Consider the following 20,533-nt stretch of genomic DNA (forward strand, 5'->3'; position numbering starts at 1 on the left):
TATCTTCTCACATCCCGGTACATACCTGGCCAGTAATACCGCGCTGCCACCCGAGCGATAGTTTTTCGGCTCCCAAGGTGGCCAGCGGTGGCTGCGTCGTGGTTCTCCTCCAGCACTTGTTTGCACCGGTCCGCCGGCACGCACAACTTCCATGCAGCCACATCCTCGTGGCCGGCTTGATGAGGGATGTGCCGATATAAGTTTCCAGACTCTTCCATATAGTCTGGAAACTTATGTGGCGCCTTCTTTATGTCTTGTCGAAGCCTGGTGAGTCAGCGACATCCTGTCCCAGCTGGCGTCTCCTTGCTCTTGACCAATCGACACGCCTCCTCTCCCAGAGGCTGCCGTGAGAGCGCATCTGCTACCACATTCTGCTTGCCCTTCCTGTAGCGGATCTCGAAGTCATACTGCTGCAGCTCCAGTGCCCATCTGGCAATCCTTCCCGTTGGGCTCTCGATTGAATTGAGCCACTTCAGAGCCATATGGTCAGTGACCACTACAAATTTGTAGCCTTCCAGGTATGGCCTGAGCTTTCGTATGCCCCAGATTATAGCCAGACACTCTTTCTCAGTAGCTGAATAGTTCTTTTCAGCACTGTTCAGTTACCGTCTCGAACGCTCTTTGCCGCTCCTCCGTCCACTCCCACTTCGTGCCCTTTTTGAGCAGTGCATTTAGCGGATGCACTGTGGCAGCAAAATCTGGCACAAAGCGGCGGTACCATGAAGCCACGCCCACGTATTGCCGTAACTCTTTTACGTTTGTGGGTGGCTTCAGCTCGGCGATAGCGGCCACTATCTCTGGATCCGTGCAAATGCCATCCTCCGTGACCTTGTGACCCAGATACTTTAGCTCTTTCTTGAAGAAATCGCACTTGTCGATGTTGATCCTCAAGTTGGCTGCCCGCAGTCGCCGGAACACCTCTCGTAGGTTGTTCATATGCTCCTGTCGCGTCCGGCCGATGACGATGATGTCGTCCAGGTAGGCAAAGGCATGGGGCATCATTTCTGGGCCGATCACTTGGTCCAGAGCTCGCTGAAACGTTGCCGGCGCAGAATCAAATCCAGGCTGCTGATGTAGCGCGCCTCTCGCAGCTGGTCCAGAATGTGATGCACACGCGGCAAAGGGTATGCATCTTTGATGGATCTGCTGTTTAGCTGTCGAAAATCCACACATAGCCGCCACTTCCCATTCTTCTTACGAACCATGACAATCGGCGCGCTAGTTTTTTAGTTTTTTAGTTGGGCGCCAGTTGTAACGAACCTTCGGTTTATCCCGAGTCTAAGCTGGGCTAGTTTCAGCTGACTGTGGATTCGTTGCAAACAAATTTATTTGTTGAAGCCCCTGCGATAATTAATTAGTCTTGTGGTTTAGGTTTTATAGCGCAATGGTATATTTTCTTAAATAAATATGAAATGTACACGTCACTTATGTAAATGTATGCTGGCTCGCTGGTTTGGTTAGCGACGCACACCTACTGAGCGATTGTTCAACGCACTCCGGCTGGGAGAGTGTTGAGCTAAACACGCTAGCTCACCGTAAGGATTTGAGAAACGCCAGGATCTGGATCTGTAAATTCTGGCGGTTCGCCAGCTATGCCGATCTCTCCTACTATCTCGCTCACTCACAGCACAACACTAGCTTCGTTCACTCACAAGCACTTCTCTTACGCACGGCTACGCGAACTCACCCAGGTGTGCAGGCCTCGCTTACGTTGCTGATATGCACCGATGTCCTGATCGGCGCCTGCTGATGATCTGCAAGGATTCCCACTGGATGTCCTTGCTGTTCCCACGATGTCCTTGCTGTTCCCACGATGTCCTGGGAGTCCTGATTTACCACTCGCGTTGACTTTCACTTGACTTTCTTCACGCACTTTCACTATATAGCTTCTCACCGGTATATTTTCGACTTCTTTTTACTTCCCGTGTGGAGCTGCTGGTGGCCTTTTATACCCCAGCCACAGCCCTGCTTCGTGTGGTAACGGGGCCTGTTCGGCTCTGGAGCGGGGCCTTCCTGCTGCTCGTGCCCATAAAAACGGTAAAGTGGCGTGATCTGGGTGACGCCACTTTCCCGTCAAATTGCGTGGCAGCCGCCCATTGGCCGAAGTACCGTTGTTGCCATGCGAGTGAAAACGTCCACTGCTATCACCCGACCCGAACGGCACCTCGGCTAACGGTCACCGATGATCGTCGTGCGTGCGACGCGAACCCATTGCTGAATCTGTAGGAGCGAAAGAGACCGCCTCTAAAAGGACTTTGACCCCCCTTTCCAGTGCGAGGGTCGCTCCTACAGTATTCGCGTCGCTGTGTGGAGCAACATGTATATGCACGTATATGCATATAAACGCACAGCGAATACATACGTTTATATACATTAATACGTGCATACCTATATTGCTCCTCACAATACAGATCCCCATGGGTCATCCTGATGCTCGCCAACGTATCGCCTCCAATCCTCCTCTTTTGCCTTGAGCATCATCCTCTTGTATTCCTTTCGGGTGATCCTGAAATACGAGGCAAGGGCACTGGCACTCTCACTTTGCGTGCGGCGCGCATGCTGGAGCCTACGCCGTGCTCTCCTGAGCGTACGGCGTGCGTCCGTGAGGGCGGCATTCCACCAGCCCACGCGGCGTCTGGCTCGCGGCTGTCGACGCCCAAACAGAGTGTCGCTCACCTGATGGACTAGGGAGCGCATAACTAGGACTAGGGAGCGATGTCATAAGACGAAAGTTCTCCATGGGGATTTCCATCGATGCAGTCCTCAACTCATCACAGAAACGCCGCCAGTCAGCATTCTGGAGTTGCCACGAGGGCACAGGAGCAGAGCTCTCAACTGTGCTTTCCGGATCAAGCATCACCACAACAGTGATGATGTTGTGGTCGCTTAAATCCCACTCGCTTACACTCCAGTCATACGCGGGCCACGTAGACGCTGAATCACTGACGATTGTCACGTCAATATCCCCTGCGATTATCAAACGTGAAGACTCTGCTGCGGACATTCAGCACGCCGGCTCGACTGCCCTGAACCCAGTCAGCTCGCAGCTCACCCCGCTGCCTGTTCAGAGCCCCGAGAATCTTCCGGACACACTCACGCATACGCCAAACTCCGTGATGAGTGATGAGACAGGCATGCAGACGACCTCCTGGTCGTCTATGACAACTGCAGCTTTGTTGCGACTGTCGGAAAAGACTCGCATGCTTGCCGGTAATCCGGTGATCCTTCCTCCACGGTCAACATACGTCTCTTGCCGTAATGCGAACATCGCCCCAGAGTTCCTCATCCGGACTCCAAGGTCGACAACGGCAGCTCTACTGCGACCGCAGTTAGCCTGGATGACTCTAAACATTGTTAATGTCTAGAGGCCACCCTGGCGAGCACTCGTCCGTAGATCGGGCAGGCCTCTGAGAGCATGTGATGCCCCGCGGGTACACCGTTAAAACTGCAGTTCCTGCAATGCACAGGATTTCTACAGCCCGAGGCACGGTGCCCCGATTGTCCGCATCGCTTACACACCTGCTCCTTCATCCTGCATGTTGCCACTTTGTGGTCAAAACTGACACATCTGTGGCAAGCATAGGTCGGCGTCATCGGGTGCCAGCGGAAAGAGAACCACTCTATGTATATGCGCTCGCTATCCTCCAGGATATCGAGTGCCTTTCTCTCCAGCTCCAGTTGCACGTTGACCGTGGGTCCAGCGTCGCTGTTCCATGGCTTCGACGAGATCCTCACCGACTTCTCGAACGCTGCATTGGAGCAGTGCCCGAAGAAGTGGTTTTTGAACAGCCCTTCCATGAACTGCTTCGGCGTGATGCTGCTCTCCACATTCAGGCCGTTAATCCTTGGCCTGAGAGCTGCGTTCTCTTTTACATCCAATCCAACTTCCTTGAACTTCGGGTTCGCAAGAACCTTCCGTATCTCGCCGGAGGATGGCGTGCGAATAATCGCACCACCTTGAATAAGCTCACGCACTTCGTGCACGCGCACACCAAGTGCGGGCGCGACTTCCTTGCGGATACGCTCAGCAACTTGCTGAGGTGTCTCCTCCGGATTGCTCGACGTCACAATCGCCGACCAAGTTTCCGCAACTTTGCGGGCCCGAGGTGCAGCGACCGGAGCAGCGACTGCAGATGCAGTGACAGCGGCGTAGGAAGTGGCGGGGGCAGCACTCACTTGTGGGGCGGCAGCCTGGGGGCGAGTCCTCGCAATGGTCTCCAGCTCCTTCATCCTCCCGTACATCTACAGGATCAGCTCCTGGAACTTGGCAGCACTGTCCAGCACGCTGAGCGCAACGGTGCCTGGCACATTGTCAGCGACAACGGCCAACATCCGTTGAACCATTGATTTGGAGCTCGCGGCACCAGCTCCAGCCAGCACCGAGCTAACGGAGCGGGCACTAGCAGCAGCAGCGGCAGCGGACGTCGACGGCGCCTCAAGAGGGGCCGTAATCCGGGCAGCGGGGGCAGCAGGAACGGGGGCAGCGGCAGTGGCAGCAGCAAGAACTGCAGCCAAGGCGGCGACTCCAGCGGGGGCAGCGGGGCCGACACTGGATGCAGCGGCGGCCAGTGAGGCGTCGCTTTCGTCGGCCGAGCTATCCTCACGCGCGCGCAGCTTCCTCGGCGGCGAGTCCGTGGGCGGCGGCATGGCTGCGGCGTCGGCAACGTTCCGAAGAACAATCTTCGGGACGCGCCCACGCTTCTTCCTGGAGTTCGACCGCGTCGAACTCCCACTGCTAGCCTCCCACTGCTAGCCTTAGAAGCGTAAGAGCTTTCGATTCTGCTCGCCGCGGCGTCGCTGCATTTTGCTCTTAGCCTCGCTCTTAATTATGCATTTCGACCGCGCTGTTGTGTGGGGAGAGGCGCCGTTAGATTTCCAATGTTGCTTGCCGTTGTCGTCCGTTATGTCATTGTTGTTGTAACTAGTGTTCTGCTGCTCTGTGTGCGTCGCGAGTTGCGTGGTGTAGACTGTACTCGGTTGTCGTTTTGATTTTATATGTCGTTTTCTGTTGCTGTCCGTTTGTCATTGTTACTGTCCGATGTTATTGCTGCTGTTGCCATGCAGCCTGCGCGCTAGCTAGTCGCCGTTAGGTTTCCTCCGTTGTTCTCTGACCTCGTCCGTGTTGTCGTTGTTATTGCCCGCGGCTGCGCCGCTCTACTGCTACCCTACACTAAAAAAAAATAAGACGGGTATATCTATTTTGCGTACATATATATTTCTATGAATTTTCCAGGGGTCGGGGTCGGAGATGAAAATGTGATTCTTCACACCCCCTTTTTTTTGCCGAGGGGGTGTTCCGCGGGTTCGTCGACTTTGGTGCCTCTCTTAGCCGCAATATTGCTGGTGGCCCGGTGCGGGTCCGGCCGATCCGGTAGCGGAGTCCGTTGAATATTTTGGCGTAACGGATACGCTTCAGGGCCGGCTCCTGGATTTCCCGCTCTACATGCGCCACGAGGTCTTGGGGCAGGGTGGCCTCGTCGGTTAGCCATCCAGCGGGGGTGGCTACCCAGCGGCCCGGAGTTGGGAGCGCCCGCCCGGGTGTCACGGGGGTGCGGAAGGTGACCCCCTCCAGCGGTGGGCTCTGCTCCGTCCTCTCCTGCCGGCGTCGCTGGGCGTGGTAGCCCTCCCCCATGCGGCTACCCGGGTCGTCCAGTATGGTCTGTGGTAGGCGGGGTGGGGTGGCCCGATTATCCTCGTCGTTCTCCTCCGGGGAGTTCTGGCGACGCTCGGCCTCCGCCTCGTCGTCCCAGCCGCTGTCGTCGGACAGGGTCCAGGTGGGGGTCACGCCTTGAAATGGGGGCGGGGTGCAGGAACAGGACGAGGTTGTGGCTTCGACGAGGCGTGTTGTGATGTCTCTGTTGGCTTCAGTGGGGTTTGCGGAGGTGACTTCGATAGTGGCGGGGGCGTCGGACATAGTGGCGATTCCGGTAGTGTCGGCTTCGTTGAGGGTCGTGGCCGGGGCGTTGGTGTTGGGCGTGACCGCGGTCGTGTCGGCCTTGGTGAGGCGACAGGCTCTGACTCCGTTAAGGCCCCGACGTGGGGTGCCGATCGTAGGTGGCTCCGGCGGTGCCCGGTTATGTAGCACGGCCCGGTACACCTCCTCGAGTAGTGCCACGTCCGAAAGGCGTCGGTAATCCGGGAGGTAGTCCACCCGCTCTTCCCCTGCCAGCCGGACGTCGGGCCTAAAGGCCGCTGCGCGGGCATGCTGCGCTTCGAGGCGGACCCGATGGCGCTCCTCATCCACGATCGGGTAATGCCGGTTGATGGCGAGGCTGAACTCGGGCAAAAGGGTGTCCCAATCGTTTTGGCGTTTCCCTAGGTATTGTGCGATCATTGTTTTGACTGTCCTGCTCGCACGCTCCGTTGGGTTATGGTTTGGGCTCTATGGTGCGGTATGTTGCAACTCGATACCTGCCCGCCGCGTGTAGTCCTTGAAGGCTTTACTGGTGAATTGTGTCCTGTTGTCACATACCAAGACCTTCGGGGCTCCGAAGTGGTTTATAACTCTTTCCTGCAGGGCCTGTTCCAATATGGAAGAGGTTGCTCTGCGCAACGGAACAAGCTCAACCCATTTGCTGAAGTGGTCAAATAGAACCAATAGCATCGTATGTCCGGATTTAGAGCGGGGAAGATCCCACTGTCAATTTCTGTTTCAACTCCTCGAAAGCGGCCTCTTGCGGGGTACCCCATTCCCACTTACACCCCTTTTTCAGGAGTGTGGTCATTGGCTGTACCACATCGGCGAAGTTTGGGACGAACCGCCGGTACCACGATGCTAGTCCGACGCACTGTCGGAGCTCCTTCACGGTGGTGGGTGGCTTCATATTCTGCACAGCTAGGATTTTGTCCGGGTCGGTGTGGATTCCCCGGTCGCTTATTACGTGTCCCAGGTAGGTAATACTTTTCCTGAAGAATGCGCATTTGTCCGGGTTGAGCCTAAGGTTGGCCTCGCGGAGGCGACGGAATACTTCCCGCAAGACTCGCATATGTTGCTCAAGAGTCTCTGCTACCACCACGATGTCGTCCAGGTAAGCGAATGCGTTAGGTTCCATTTCGGGCCCGATGATACTGTCCAAAGCGCGTTGGAAGATGGCTGGCGCGGAATGCAACCCGAACGTCATTACTTTCCAGTGGAAAAGTCCTCGTCCCGGTACCGTAAACGCCGTACGCTCCCGACTCTCCTTGGCCATCGGGATTTGCCAATAGTCATTTTTTAGATCCAGCGTCGATATATACTTAGCGTGCCGTAGTTTTTCCAGGATGTGCGTCATTCTTGGGAGTGGGTACGCATCGGGAATGGATCGCTCGTTTAGCTGCCGATAGTCCACGCACATGCGCCATTTGTTGTTCTTCTTCCGTACTGATACTATCCGCGCACTGTGGGGACTTCGTGAAGGTTCGATACAGTCCTCATCTATTTGCTCGTTGATGATCTTTTGCATGGCTGGATTCTTCGGATAATAACGTTGTTTGATGGGTCGGTCATCTTTCATAGTTATTTTATGCTCCGCAATGTTGGTGGTCCCTTTGAGGTCATAGAACCGGTCGAGCTCTTCCGTCAAAAACGCTACCACGTCTGGGTTATCCATGACTGGGTTCTCTAAGTCCTGGCCTGTGGGTAGGTTCTCCGGAATCGGTTGGTGTTCTTCCCTTTTCCTCGCCATCGGGGTACCTGCTGCCTGGCCATCGTTCTCGGGTTCCTCGTTCTGTCCTGTCTGGGTGACTGAGGTTGTCAGAGTGCCGTCATGTTGATTTCCCGTCGACGTGGGCCGAAGGGAGACTCCCCGGTGGATCGCCGGTGTCGTCGTCTGAACCTCCTCTCTAATGATCGCGCGATGTTCCCCGCACTGGATAGTGGTCTGCATGGCTGCCATATAGTCCATACCTCGTCCACTGACGTCGGCAAGACGAGTATCGGGATCGTGAATCTCCGAGTTCCCAGCCTTATGTCGGCTGAAACGGTGCGGTCGACTTCGCGCGACGTCCCATTTGCCAACGCTACTCGATTGCAAACACCCCCGGCTACAAACGCTAATTTCAACCTCTTTGCCGTATCCGCCCCGACGAAGCTCCTTGTGGCCCCTGTGTCGATGGTGCCATTCAGCTGGTGTCCGTTGACCACCACCGTCGCGACAATTCGACCCTTTTGTATTTGTATTAATTCTTCCGGTTTTGGGGATCGGGCTGGCTCGTCTCCGCCACATCCCTTGATGGACGGAGACGGGATTCGTTTCCCGGTGGGGCCCTTCTGCAGCAGTCCCGGGTCATGATTCCTCTCCGACCACAGTCCCAACAGAAGAATACTTGGGCTCTGTGGCATTCCTGTTGAAAATGTCCTATTTCCCCGCATCGACGACACGCTCTTCGTACGTCTATTGGTACTCCGTCTCCGTGTGTCACTGATTGATTTATCGCGCTGTTCTCTGGAGTCGTGGCAGTGTGATTCGGGATGCTCCGGAAAGGATTCACGTGTCCATGTGACGCGATAGTTGCGGGCTGGCGGTTCCCAGACGACTCTCTTTGTCCTTCCAATTCTCGTAGCTCCTCGTAAGTGACCGCTAGCCGTGTCAGTTCCGTTATTGTTCGGCATTCATCGCGCTTCATATAAAGTTGATACGTGGGCAACATGTTGTCGTATGCCCGCTCCAATTGTTCGGCATCCGTCAGTCCGGCCCTCTGCATCATCACCCGTAAGGCAATGAGGAAATCCTGGAACGGTTCGCCTACACGCTGCATACGGGCGCGTATTTCGTCTCCAAGGCGCTTGAAATATCGCGGCGGGAGAAAGAATTGTAGAAATTCGTTTTTTAAAGTTTCCCACGTCGCCCCCTGGAGCCCCCCTCAGCCAATCCTCGGCCCGTTCAGTTAATAATTCTGGCATCGCTCGCGGCAAGTGGCTGACGTCCACTTGATAGCCTACCTGGAGGAGCGAACCTCCAGTTGCTCGATGAAACGTAACGGGTCGGTGCGGCCATTAAATGTCACTCCCCATTTCCTTGGTTGCACCATCTGTCGGGTTGGTGGGTCATCCCCTCTAATTGGACCTGTGCCGTTCGCCAGTGTCGATGCCATAGTTGGTCTTGCTCGAGGGTTTTCCAAGGGCGGAATGAGGAGCTGAGTAGGCCCACTCGGCCAGCCTGACTCAACCTCTGCTTGTTTTTCGTCCTTTGGGGGATTGGGGCTGGCTGGCCGCGAGTCCGGGGATGGCCGGTTGCCGTAACTCTCGGCCCAGTAGTCCAACCTCTGTTGTACCTCCTCGCTGAGATCATCCCTATTGATATACGCGGTTAGCCGCCGCCGCAGCTCGTCCACGAGACCATGTGGTTCCAGTCCCAGTTCGATGAGAATAGCCTCCAACTCCGCCTTCCGCCTATAACTGACCCTGCCTGTATTTCCCGTCATGGCGCCTTGATGTCAACGATAAAACTAGCCAATGCCCCGCGACGATAGTTTAATGGTTCCCCGACGATAGTTGATTTACTCCTAACCGATAGTTGAGAGCCCCGACGATGACTGATAGCTCACGACGATGACTGATACCCCCGACGATAGTTGGCTTACGACGATGGTTGGCTTACGACCCACGACGACGGTTGGCTTACGACGATGACTGATACCCCACGACGATGGTTGGCTTACGACGATGACAGATACCCCACGACGATGGTGTGAATGTCAAACGACGATAGTTTATTTCCTAGATGTTAATACTTGGGGGTACCACGACGATTATTTATTCTCCACGATTAATTCCTTGAATATCCCCCGATGATAATTTATACTCCACGATGAATTCCTTAATTATTCCAAGACGATAATTTACATCCCGCGACGAATTCCCTCGATGGTAATTTATACTCCACGATGGATTCCTTGAATATCCCACGATGATAATTCCACAACGATGATTCCAGTTAATTCCTTGAATATCCCACGATGGTGAATTCTTGAATATCCCACGATAATAATTCCACGATGATTCCGGGTAATTCCTTGAATATCCCACGATGAATTCCTTGTAAACAATTCCTTTGATGTCCTACGATGATAATTTTCTTGACGAATTCCTCCGCTGAGGAGTGTGCGCGTCGAGCGTTCGTAGAAGAGTGTTCCCCGTTATGTTGCGCCGCTGCTTTTATACTCTTCGTCGATGCCTCGTGTCTCCGATGCTGCCGGTGCCGAGCTCGGTTCGGCTATTCTGTCCGATCTCTCTCTCTCTGTCCGTCATCTGTCTCTCCCTAACGGTGCCGTCACGTGCTATTTTCTCTGGCGCTCTCCTATGAGTTTTCGATGCCTCATGGTCGCCATTTTTGTTTCGCCGGCCATTTTGCCTCTATTCGGTTCTAGGTTGTCGTTATTTTCATGTTTCACCTGCTGCCTAGTTTTTTTTTTCCTTAAATTTCTGGGGCCTTATGTGGTTCTTTCCAACGGGGCTTTAATCCCAGAAAGAAACCATCCTCATTAATCTCAGGTCCCTGCTCGGGCGCCACTTGTAAAGAAGTGATTTCAACGGCCGGGGTACAACTCTCAGTCTCCCCCAGGTTCATTTACAAGGATATTTGTAAATTGCCGAGACCAGAGAAAGGAGAGTGGATAACGGGCCGAAAGGGCCGAGCTATCCGTGATTGGGGCACAAAAAACTTGAAAGCTTGAAAACGTGAAAACTCGAAAACTTGAAAACTGGGAAAACGGAAGCAAACTACAGTCCCTCTCTGGTGTATAACGTTCAGAAGCGGGATAACTATGGCCACTATGACCCAGCCCTGGTGTATAACACCCAGGGCTGGGGAACCGCGTGATGCCTGCCGTATGCTGCGATTGAATGCCTAGAGGACGATGGCCCAGCCTCAGGAATAACCGCGTGGACCGCCACCTCGACTCGGCTCTGGCGCATAACGCTCAGCGCCGCGTCGCATTGCACCCGCTATGTGCTGGTGTGCCACACTGGGTACTCCCGAGAACAGATAGCCCGCCCTCGCCACCGACAACCGACCAGTGTGTCGACTCAGCTATGGTGCATAACACTCGGAGCTGGGTCACACTGCACCCCCTATGTGCCTCTAAGCTGATATTCTAATCATTCTGCACTTCTTCTATGCACACATCAGTGCTGTCATAATTTTTCGAGCAAATAGAGCCAGATTGGCAAAAAAAAAGAAGCCAAAAGAAGCCAAATTTAAGAAAAATTAAGCCAAAATAAAAGCTAGGCTTAAAATCAATGTTTTCTTAATTAAATTTATTTATTATTGTTCATTTGCTTTAAATTGATATTCAATGACATAATACAACAAACTTCTAAATATAATAATAAAATAAAAAATTACATTAAATTCAAGTTAAAGTTAAATTTTATTAATTCTGTAGCTCATTTATGAGTTCATCCAAACTCACTGCCTCTTCGTCTGGATAATAATCTCGAGTGCTTACTGCTCGCATCCATTTAGGAGGCAATGTAGCAGCATTTGTCGTTTCGATTTAGTCCGTATCTAAAATTGAAAAAAAAAAAAAAATTAGTATTTTTTTTATACCCTGAACCCATTTTCAATGGGAAATCAGGGTATAATGGTTTTGTTGAAATGTATGTAACAGGCAGAAGGAGGCGTGGCAGACCCCACAAAGTATATATATTCTTGATCAGGGCGACGAGCTGAGTTGATTTGGCCCTGTCCGTCTGTCTGTCCGTCTGTCCGTCCGTCCGTCTGTCCGTCTGTCCGTATGTATGAACGCGTCGATTTCAGAAGATATAAGAGCTAGAGACTTCAAATTTTTTTTTAAATGTCCGTAATTACAGCGCGCATATCAAGTTTATCATTAAAAATCGATAACTCATCCCGATCTTTTTTTATCGATAAAAAACCTTATAAAATTATATCTTCTACACCTTTATTGCTAGAGTCTCCAAATTTTTAATGTATGCTTATATGCAATTTATACAATTTCGGTTTTTGTTAAAATGTACCCCCACCTCTAAATTCACCCCCTCACCCTCACTTTTGTAAAAAGCGTATTTCAAATACTAGAGACTTGTGCTTTGGCAATTACATGCATATTCATGTTATAATCATAATCTAAAAGTTTCATGAAGATCGTACGCCCATGCGTGTTTATGCGTGGGTGCTTGTGTGTGTATGCGTTTGTGTGTGTATGCGTGTGTGTGTATGTGTGTGTGTGTATGCGTGTGTGTATGCGTGTGTATGCGTGTAAGCTGAAAGACGCGAAAAATTATTGAAATATCTATTGCTCCAAGGGTTCAGGGGATCTCGTAGTCGAGCAGTCTCGACTAGAGCTTTCTTACTTGTTATATTTTCTTTTGTTAATTAAAAATCATACCTTACGCTTAAAATAGAGTTAAGAGTATTTAAATTCATTCCATTTCTTAATTTAGATTTAACTAAATTGACTTGGCTGAAGACCCGCTCTACATCTGCGTTTGACCATGGTAATGACAGAATCTGTACCGCAACGCTTGCCAATTCATAAAACCGTTGGTTTCCGGCTGAGTCACGGTACGCTAGTACTTCAAGCCAAAATGCCAGCGTATTTTCCGTGTTTTGCCAAGTACACAGTCGTACATCAGCATATTGTCTTTCAACATCAGCAATTTTTGAAATTTTAAAAAATTCGAGAATGGCAACGATATGAGGCTGCTTAAATTTCAAAACATTTTCCACAGCAAATATATCGGTTTGTCTTAGTATCTCGAAATTATCGGGCAGCCTGAAAGAAAAGCAACATTGATTATTTGTTATTCATTGTAAACATAATAAATTAGACCCACCTTTGCTTCAACTGCTTTACAAGCTCAATAATAAAATTCGTGCAGCACTCCCTAATGACTGATTCTGCTGTCATGTCCATTCTAATATTTTTAATCAGTTTTTCAAATTCATAGCCAAGATATAGGTCTTTGACTACAAATTTTTCAAAATCATTTTGAAATAATATGTCGATCTTTTTTTCTTCTGGAATAATTTTCTTTTGCAAAGACCTTATAGCTAGTATCAGGTCATTCAGCAATTTTGATGAGTCTGTATTTTGACTCTGGAAGCATTTATTAACATGTTGCATTTCTTGCAAAACTGGTTTCAAAAACTGAAGGTATAACAGATTTTGCACGTCCTTAAATAATTCGCTGAGGTGTTGAGCTTGTAAACATTTTTCTTGGGTACCAGAAATACCAAAATGAAGTGTTAGCTCATGCCACTGTTCCAAAATTCTAGTCACTGCCAATTCAATTGCGAGCCATCGTGTATCCGAAACTCGTGGAATTTTAAGGGGAGCCTTTTAGAAAACAAATTGATATGTAAATAAGCTATTGTCTCGAGAAAACACAGACACAGTAACTTAGACCACAAATAATTACATGATAACAATAACTGCAACGATTTAAAAGTGATAATACAAAAGGGGTATTACAGACAAACACGAGGGGTTTTTTATATTTATATATACCTTCTCATCATTAAGACATTGATAAATTCTATTATAAGCAATTTGACGGCTTGAGCTTTTAGCGAACCAATTATATGTCCCATATATGAGGTATTCCAACCCCTGTGGGAAACAGTGCTTGCAGGCATGATTTACCGCTAGCTGCACTGAATGGCAGACACACTTAATTAAAAGGAGCGAAGGCGCTACCTTCTTCATCTCCGTATAAACGCTTTGATTCGAGCCATTCATAAAATTGGCATTGTCTGTGCCGTTGCCTACTAAATTGACTAAATCCAAATTCCAGTTCCTAAGTTCTTGTTTAATTCCTTCAACTATAGAAAACGAGTCCCCACTTTCTAAAGAAATTAAACTGAGGAACATTGATACCATCACTCCACGCTCCACAGAAACATATTTAATAACAACACCTAAACAACAGCAACGTAAAAATTATAAATATACATGCAAATATATACAAATTAGACAATGTTCAAACTTTTAAAAAGAGTGCAGGTGATTAAAACATAATTATTATTTACCGAGCAGCTTAGTGCATCTTATATCAGTTGATTCGTCCAAAATCAAACTAAATTTAGCGCTTCCAATATCATTTCTGAGATCCTCACGAAAATGAGGAGCTAACACGTTTTTTATTATATATGTACATTTAGTACGGTGAAGTTTAATGCGCGACGCGGTAATACTATCGGAAAATTTTGTTTGGCAGAGACTGCCCAGGTGGTTTATGGGAGCAATTGAGGTGTGCTTTGCCACAAAGAGGCAAAGTGCTACCTCTTGCTCCGTGGTTTTCGATGGAGTTTGCCCAAAATCAATTTTTTCTTTTTGTGCAAATCCAATTAGTGCACCTTTGTGTTTTTTTGTTGATGCGTGGGCACGCAAGTCACACAGCTTTGCAGTCAGACCGCAGTTGCAGTAGCTGCAGTACGCCCTGGTCGAATCTGTTAGATCTTTCCGTAGCCAATCCTTAAACTCGTCAGCCTGCAGCCACACATCGCGAACACTTTGTTTGTATACCTTCGACATTTTTCAACGCAGTAAACTTTAAAGCACAAGCAGCTGTTACTTAAACCATGAAATGAGTTCGATAGATTGATTGTATGATACAAAATCATATATCGATACTTGTATTCATAATTTTCAGTGTTGAGAAAGATAAAAAAACAAAATAAATCGTGAAAAGTAAATAAAGCTAAAATAGAGCTAAATTAATTTTTTTTAAGCCAGAATTCCCGCAACCCGCCGTTTTCGAATTTTTCCCGCAATGGGACTTCAAATAAAGCCAGATTTGACGGGAAAAAAGCTGAAATGACAGCCCTGGCACACATACATACACATGCATCCAGATGCGCGTATAACAACGCGCTCTGCTAACTGCGCAGTAAGCAGCGACTGCGCTTGGGCGGCGCTGCAGTGTGAGCAATATTATGCGAATTTATTTGTTGAATAATTTGTTTTGTAGACATACAATCTTAATGAAACTTTCAGAGTGAAATATGGTAAAAATGTGTCTACATTCCAGAGCACAAGTACCTAGTACTTGAAATGTGTTTTTTACAAATTGGTGGCGAAGGGGGCGTGGTATCCAAAATCTGTAAATTACAAAATCTTTGTATCCATTAACTTTATATACAACACAAATTCGAAGACTCCAGGTTTAAAAGTGTTCAAATTAGGCTGAAAAAACCAAATCAATTTCTCGATTATTCTCGATAATAAAGTTATCGGATGAGTTATCGAAAAAATAAAGCAAACTCGTACTGCGTATGGTATACCCGAGTATGCATGCCAAATTTCAGCTCTCTAGCTCTTATATACTCTGAGATCGACGCACTCATACGGACGGACGGACGGACAGGGCTATATCAACTCAGCTCGTCGTGCTGATCAAGAATATATATACTTTATGGGGTCTGCGATGACTCCTTCTACCCGTTACATACTTTTTCACAAAACCATTATACCCTGATTTCCCATTTTCAATGGGTTCAGGGTATAAAAAGGAACATATCAAGATTTGCGCATAATATCCTTGTTCGCCTTTCATTTAAAATTTTTTGAGAAGAGGAGAATACTCTTTCGTTTGTTGCTTACCGGAATACATAAAATATTTTTTGCCACAATTTAAGGTCCGTTGCCTCCTGCCAAAAATCTAAGATTGACAAGTTTGAATTATAGCATGTGGCATAATATTTATCAAGTCAAGTTTTCTTTTATTTTTGGTTGATTTTTGTCCAAAAACTCTAGAAATTCAAGATTATAATTTGTCGGAGAGTTTTCAATCCTCGCGTCCTCAATTGAATCATTTTGCATATCATAAATTTCAACCATCATGCTTTTGACGGTCTCCAAAATATGATTTTTTCGGGTAAATCAGGTTGAGTGGCGTAACCCGCACCCGTCCGCACCCAACCCGAAACTCGATTTTTCTGCCCATACCCACGGGTAGCCGCGGGTGCCCACGGGTACCCGATAAAAACCCGGGCCGTGCCCACCTCTGAACTGAACTCAGATCGAATCACTGAGGGTAGCTTCGCTGCTATTAGGACTTATTATTAAGCCGAGAGCCAGAGGGAATATTCTCATCCATTGCCTTAATTTATGTGCCCTCTTTAGCGGCAGTGCGCGGTAAGAAGGGTTAGAAAATGCCGCTATACTGAAATTCTTCACCGCGTGAAGCAGCGTCCGAACTTTATAAGGTGTGCTACTTATAGCACGCTCGAAGATGCACAATTGCGAAGCAAAATATCCGCTGAGCACTTCGTTTATTTCCCCTCTTGTGCAGTGGCGCGCACAGAGAGGGGTAATAAGTTTGGCCCTGGTGGACAACGAATATATTAGTTTGTCGCACTTCCTTTATTTTTCGTTGTTTCGGGCAGCCGACACTGCGCGGGACAGCGTTAACTTTTAACTATTTTTAACTCGCGTACTTTGTCTATGCGTGACACAACCGACCGCAACGAGAGCAGATTAACGACCAGGGTCAGCGGGTGCCATCGGAAAGAAAACCACTCTACGCAGATCCTTTCCGAATCCTACAGGATGCCCAGCGCCTTCCTTTCCAGCTCGAGTTGAACGTTGACCGTGGGTCCATCGTCGTGTTCCATGGCTTTGGCTTTGAGGCAATCTTCACCGACTTTCGAACGTTGCATTGGAGCAGTGTCCGAAGAAGCCCCTCCATAAACTGCTTCGGCGTGATGCTGCTATCAACATTAACAACTTTGATTTTGGGCCGAATTCCAACATTCTCCTTGACATCGAGGCCAACTTCTTTGAACTTTGGGTTCGCAAGAACCCTCCGACACTGGCTGCAGCGACAACAAGCGAAGTATCGCTCTCATCCGCCGAGCTATCTTCGCGAGCGCGCACTAACACAAACGCAGCCGAAGATTGCTTATCGCGAAATGCGCGTAATAAGCACGTTTTTGCTCTCGCTCGGCGTATTTTATTGTGGGCAATAAAATCTAAATTTGCGACGACGATGCGCGACGACGAACGGCCGTTCGCGGCGACTATCAGAAGCAAACTGAGTGTACACGTACAGAATCCTTGATTTGTTTAACGTGACGTGTACCCCAATGGGGGTACAGCGGGTGAAAATAATGCGTCCACCAACGCCCCTAAAAGAACGCTTTTAGCTACCAACTCGAATTGTGCTGTCGGGCACACTTCCCTCTTGGGTCGAGGGGAGGCCTATCATAACTTCTGCTGACCACGGGTACAGCTTCCGGCTATGGTCCAAATACACATTGGACCCAGCGGCTGTGCTCCGACTATTGTGGAGACACAGCGAGTAACACCACAGCCACCACGATAATCCCACTAAAGGGGGCCAACCTCACTGGGCTGGCCTCGGCCACCAGCCCATCCCGTGGTTCAAATTTCAAATCTGTTACGATTTGCAGCTTTGATCGGCTGAATGCAGTCCGCGACTACTGCCCAGTTTGGTTTCCGACAACCTGGGGCTGGGTTAGCACCGGCGGCACCTCAAAGAGATAACCTACCAGATTAAGGCTCTGGTCCGCCCTTCGACGCCTCCAGATGGATTTTTCTTCCAGATTAAGGCTCTGGTCAGCCCTTTGACTCTCTGCGAGAAGAGAATCTGCCAAATTAAGGCTTTGGTTGGCCCTTCGATTCATCCAGATGGATTCATCTCCCAAATTAATGGACTTTGGTCCGACCTGCGATTTGCCTACGAGAGGCGCATCTTCCAGATTAAGGCTCTGGTCGGCCTTCTGACTAATCCCGAAGGACTTCGTCTCCAAAATTTAAGGACTTTGGTCCGACCCTCGTAGATAAGTCTACTACCAGTTTTGACTAACGTCAGTCCGGCACTGGTCTGCCAGGTCCTCCGCCATCGATCAGCATGCGTCGCCTGCTGAAGACTGAGCGAGCATTATCCTCAAGCAGTTGCATGCTCTCCGCATCCACCAAGGTCCTCTCCATGGTCCAGTCACCGGATGTAGACTGCTGCATCCTAAGTCCTTGCAGATCCCGCACATCCGCTTAGAGGGGGCAGGCACACATCACGTGTAGCCAGTCCTTTAAGGGATGGCCACATAGGTATCCAGCAGTCTCGCTCAGACCGCGCGCGTGCAGAAAAGCATTCAACGAACCATGACCAGTTATGAGGAATCTGGTCGAAACGTCTTGACCGTAGAGCCAATCGCCCTCTACCATCGGGTAGCTCCTCTTCAGCTCAAACTGCATAGCGTTGTGCGTCGCAACAAGGTCCAGCGGCGAGGCTTCAGCCAGCACTTCAAGGGCATCTGTAGATACCGTTCGGCACGTAAGCAAACATCCTAACAGGATAATGCGATGGTAGGACTTGAGCGACCTCCTGGTGCCGACTAGTCTCATCACCATCATGTACCACACCGAAGCACCAAATAATGCACAAGGCACCATGAGTCCGGCATATATCCGTCGCCGTGCGCGCGGACTGAGTCCCCAGTCAACACGTAGCACACGGGACAGGGCTCCGACGACTCCGGGCAGCCGATCGCGTAGTGATACGATATGTGGGAGGAAACTCAACCGCTCGCCAGCCGTGATGCCAAGATAACGGTATTGCGTCACATACCGTAGATTTGCTCCTGCAGATCTGACGGCGGGATTCCTGTTAGCTGACAGCTTTCCCTTAAGGAGCATCGTCACAGTCTTCGTCGCCGAGACTGAGACGCCTACCTCAACACCCCATCCTCCAACCATCTCCATTAGTTGGGCGCCTGTGAGCCCCAGTTGGGATCTGGAATTCCCCTCGACGAGCAGCAGCAAATCGTCAGCATATGCACTGAAAGTGCAGTGCGCTTCGAGGCGGAGCAGAAGAACATCCATCAAGATGTTTCATATGAATGGACCACTGATCGACCCCTGCCGGCAGCAACGTGAGACGTTCACGTTGGCTTCGCCAAAGCTACTGACGATGCTAGCTTTTCGGTCCGAAAAGAATCTGACAGTCCAAGGTCTTGACAGTCAGCGTAACGCTGAGCCCCATTCGACATGGTCGAATGCTCCTTTGATGTCGATGAATATTCCGAGCACGTATCGAGCCGGGCTGGCTTCGACACTGCTCAGAACATGCCTCCAGGCATCCTCGACGCAACGTCCGGGGCGAAAATCGAATTGCCATCGGCTCTCGCACGTGAGCACCTCTTTCACGCGGTTCACCATGATCCCTTCCAGCACTTTGCCAAAGACAGGCAGTAGGAAGATGCCTCGATATGACGCTGGATCGCTCCTGTCTTTATCGAGGCCTTTGAGGAGCGCAACCACACGTGGGCGCTTCCACTCAGAGGGAATGTCCACTGGCCTCTCCGCAGCTGGGAAAGAACTGCGGAGTAGGACATTCGCGCAGTCGTGCCAGGTTACGTACTGCTCATTGTTCCAGCGAAGGCAACCGATATCGATGCGCGTCTTGCGGCCGTGGCAGATCTTATACACAGATCCCCATGGGTTATCCTGGTGCTCACCAACATATCGCCTCCAATCCTCCTCTTTTGCCTTGAGCATCATCCTCTCGAATTCCTTTCGGGTGATCCTGAAATACGAGGCAAGGGCACTGGCACTCTCACTGTGGGTGCGACGCGCATGCTGAAGACTTCGCCGGGCTCTCCTGAGCGCACAGCGTGCGTCCGTGAGGGCGGCATTCCACCAGCCCACACGACGTCTGGCTTGCGGTTGTCGACGCCCAACCAAGTGTCGCTCACCTGATGGACCAGTGAGCGAAGTGCAGCCACTTGTTCATCCAATGTCAAAAGGCGAAAGTCCTCGAGGGGGATTTCCATCGATGCAGTCCTCAACTCATCACAGAAACGCCGCCAGTCAGCATTCTGGAGTTTCCACGAGGGCACAGGAGCATAGCTCTCAACTGTGCTGCTCGGATCAAGCGTCACCACAACAGTGATGATGTTGTGGTCGCTTAAATCCCACTCGCTTACACTCCAGTCATACGCGGGCCACGTAGACGCTGAATCACTGACGATTGTCACGTCAATATCGCTGCTCGCTCTGCGATTGTCGAACGTGACACTCTCACGCATACGCCAAACTCTGTGATGAGTGACGAGACAGGCATGCAGACGACCTCCTGGTCGTCTACGACAATTGAAGCATATGTTGGCGTCATCGGGTGCCAGCGGAAAGAGAACCACTCTACGTAGACTCGCTCGCTATCCTCCAGGATATCGAGCGCCTTCCTCTCCAGCTCCAGTTGTACGTTGACCGTGGGACCAACGTCGCTGTTCCATCGCTTCGAGGAGATCCTGACCGACTTCTCGTACGCTGCGTTGAAACAGTGCCCGAAGAAGTGGTTCTTAAATAGACCCTCCATAAATTGCTTCGGCGTTATGCTGCTGTCCACATCCAGAACGTTTATCCGGCCTGAGAGCTGCGTTCTCCTTAACGTCCAGTCCAACTTCCTTGAACTTCGGGTTCGCAAAAACGTTCCGTATCTCTCCAGAAGATGGCGTGCGAATAATCGCACCGCCACGCTTGAGCTCACGCACTTCGTGCACACGTACACCAAGTGTAGGCGCCACTTCCTTTCGGATATGCTCAGCAACTTGCTGAGGCGTCTCTT

The 20,533-nt window shown here is 50.1% G+C and overlaps 2 protein-coding genes and 1 long non-coding RNA gene across 3 annotated transcripts; all 3 read right to left on the reverse strand.

The window, feature by feature from the left end:
* Positions 1-272: 272 nt before the first annotated feature.
* LOC122757852 lies at positions 273-8,736 on the reverse strand. Its single transcript, XM_044011418.1, has 5 exons — positions 8,618-8,736; positions 8,043-8,558; positions 7,070-7,953; positions 607-1,028; positions 273-530 (listed from the first exon to the last, which is right to left on the reverse strand). Exons 1-5 carry the CDS (start codon positions 8,734-8,736, stop codon positions 273-275), a joined length of 2,199 nt encoding a protein of 732 aa, XP_043867353.1.
* Positions 8,737-11,330: 2,594 nt separating this feature from the next.
* LOC26528128 lies at positions 11,331-13,224 on the reverse strand. The gene is made up of 3 exons (XR_004364645.2): positions 12,779-13,224; positions 12,331-12,717; positions 11,331-11,486 (listed from the first exon to the last, which is right to left on the reverse strand). It is a non-coding gene; the product is annotated as an uncharacterized LOC26528128 (long non-coding RNA).
* Positions 13,225-13,386: 162 nt separating this feature from the next.
* On the reverse strand, positions 13,387-14,758 carry LOC122757853 (zinc finger protein 862-like). The gene is made up of 2 exons (XM_044011419.1): positions 13,974-14,758; positions 13,387-13,862 (listed from the first exon to the last, which is right to left on the reverse strand). Exons 1-2 carry the CDS (start codon positions 14,476-14,478, stop codon positions 13,387-13,389), a joined length of 981 nt encoding a protein of 326 aa, XP_043867354.1. The 5' UTR covers positions 14,479-14,758.
* Positions 14,759-20,533: the final 5,775 nt, after the last annotated feature.

Source organism: Drosophila mojavensis, unplaced genomic scaffold (assembly GCF_018153725.1).
Source record: "Drosophila mojavensis isolate 15081-1352.22 unplaced genomic scaffold, ASM1815372v1 contig_136, whole genome shotgun sequence".
Lineage (NCBI taxonomy): Eukaryota > Metazoa > Arthropoda > Insecta > Diptera > Drosophilidae > Drosophila > Drosophila mojavensis.

Coding starts and splice junctions, on each gene's coding strand:
- LOC122757852 (XM_044011418.1), bottom strand. CDS start 8,736: ATGCAGCGTGTAGGCGAACCGTTCCAGGATTTCCTCATTGCCTTACGG. Junction 8,559..8,617: donor TACGACAACATGTTGCCCAC/GTATCAACTTTA, acceptor TGACACGGCTAG/CGGTCACTTACGAGGAGCTA. Junction 1,029..7,069: donor CTTCCAACGCGCTTTGGACA/GTATCATCGGGC, acceptor CGTTTCAGCGAG/CTCTGGACCAAGTGATCGGC.
- LOC122757853 (XM_044011419.1), bottom strand. CDS start 14,478: ATGTCGAAGGTATACAAACAAAGTGTTCGCGATGTGTGGCTGCAGGCT. Junction 13,863..13,973: donor AAGATGCACTAAGCTGCTCG/GTAAATAATAAT, acceptor GCTGTTGTTTAG/GTGTTGTTATTAAATATGTT.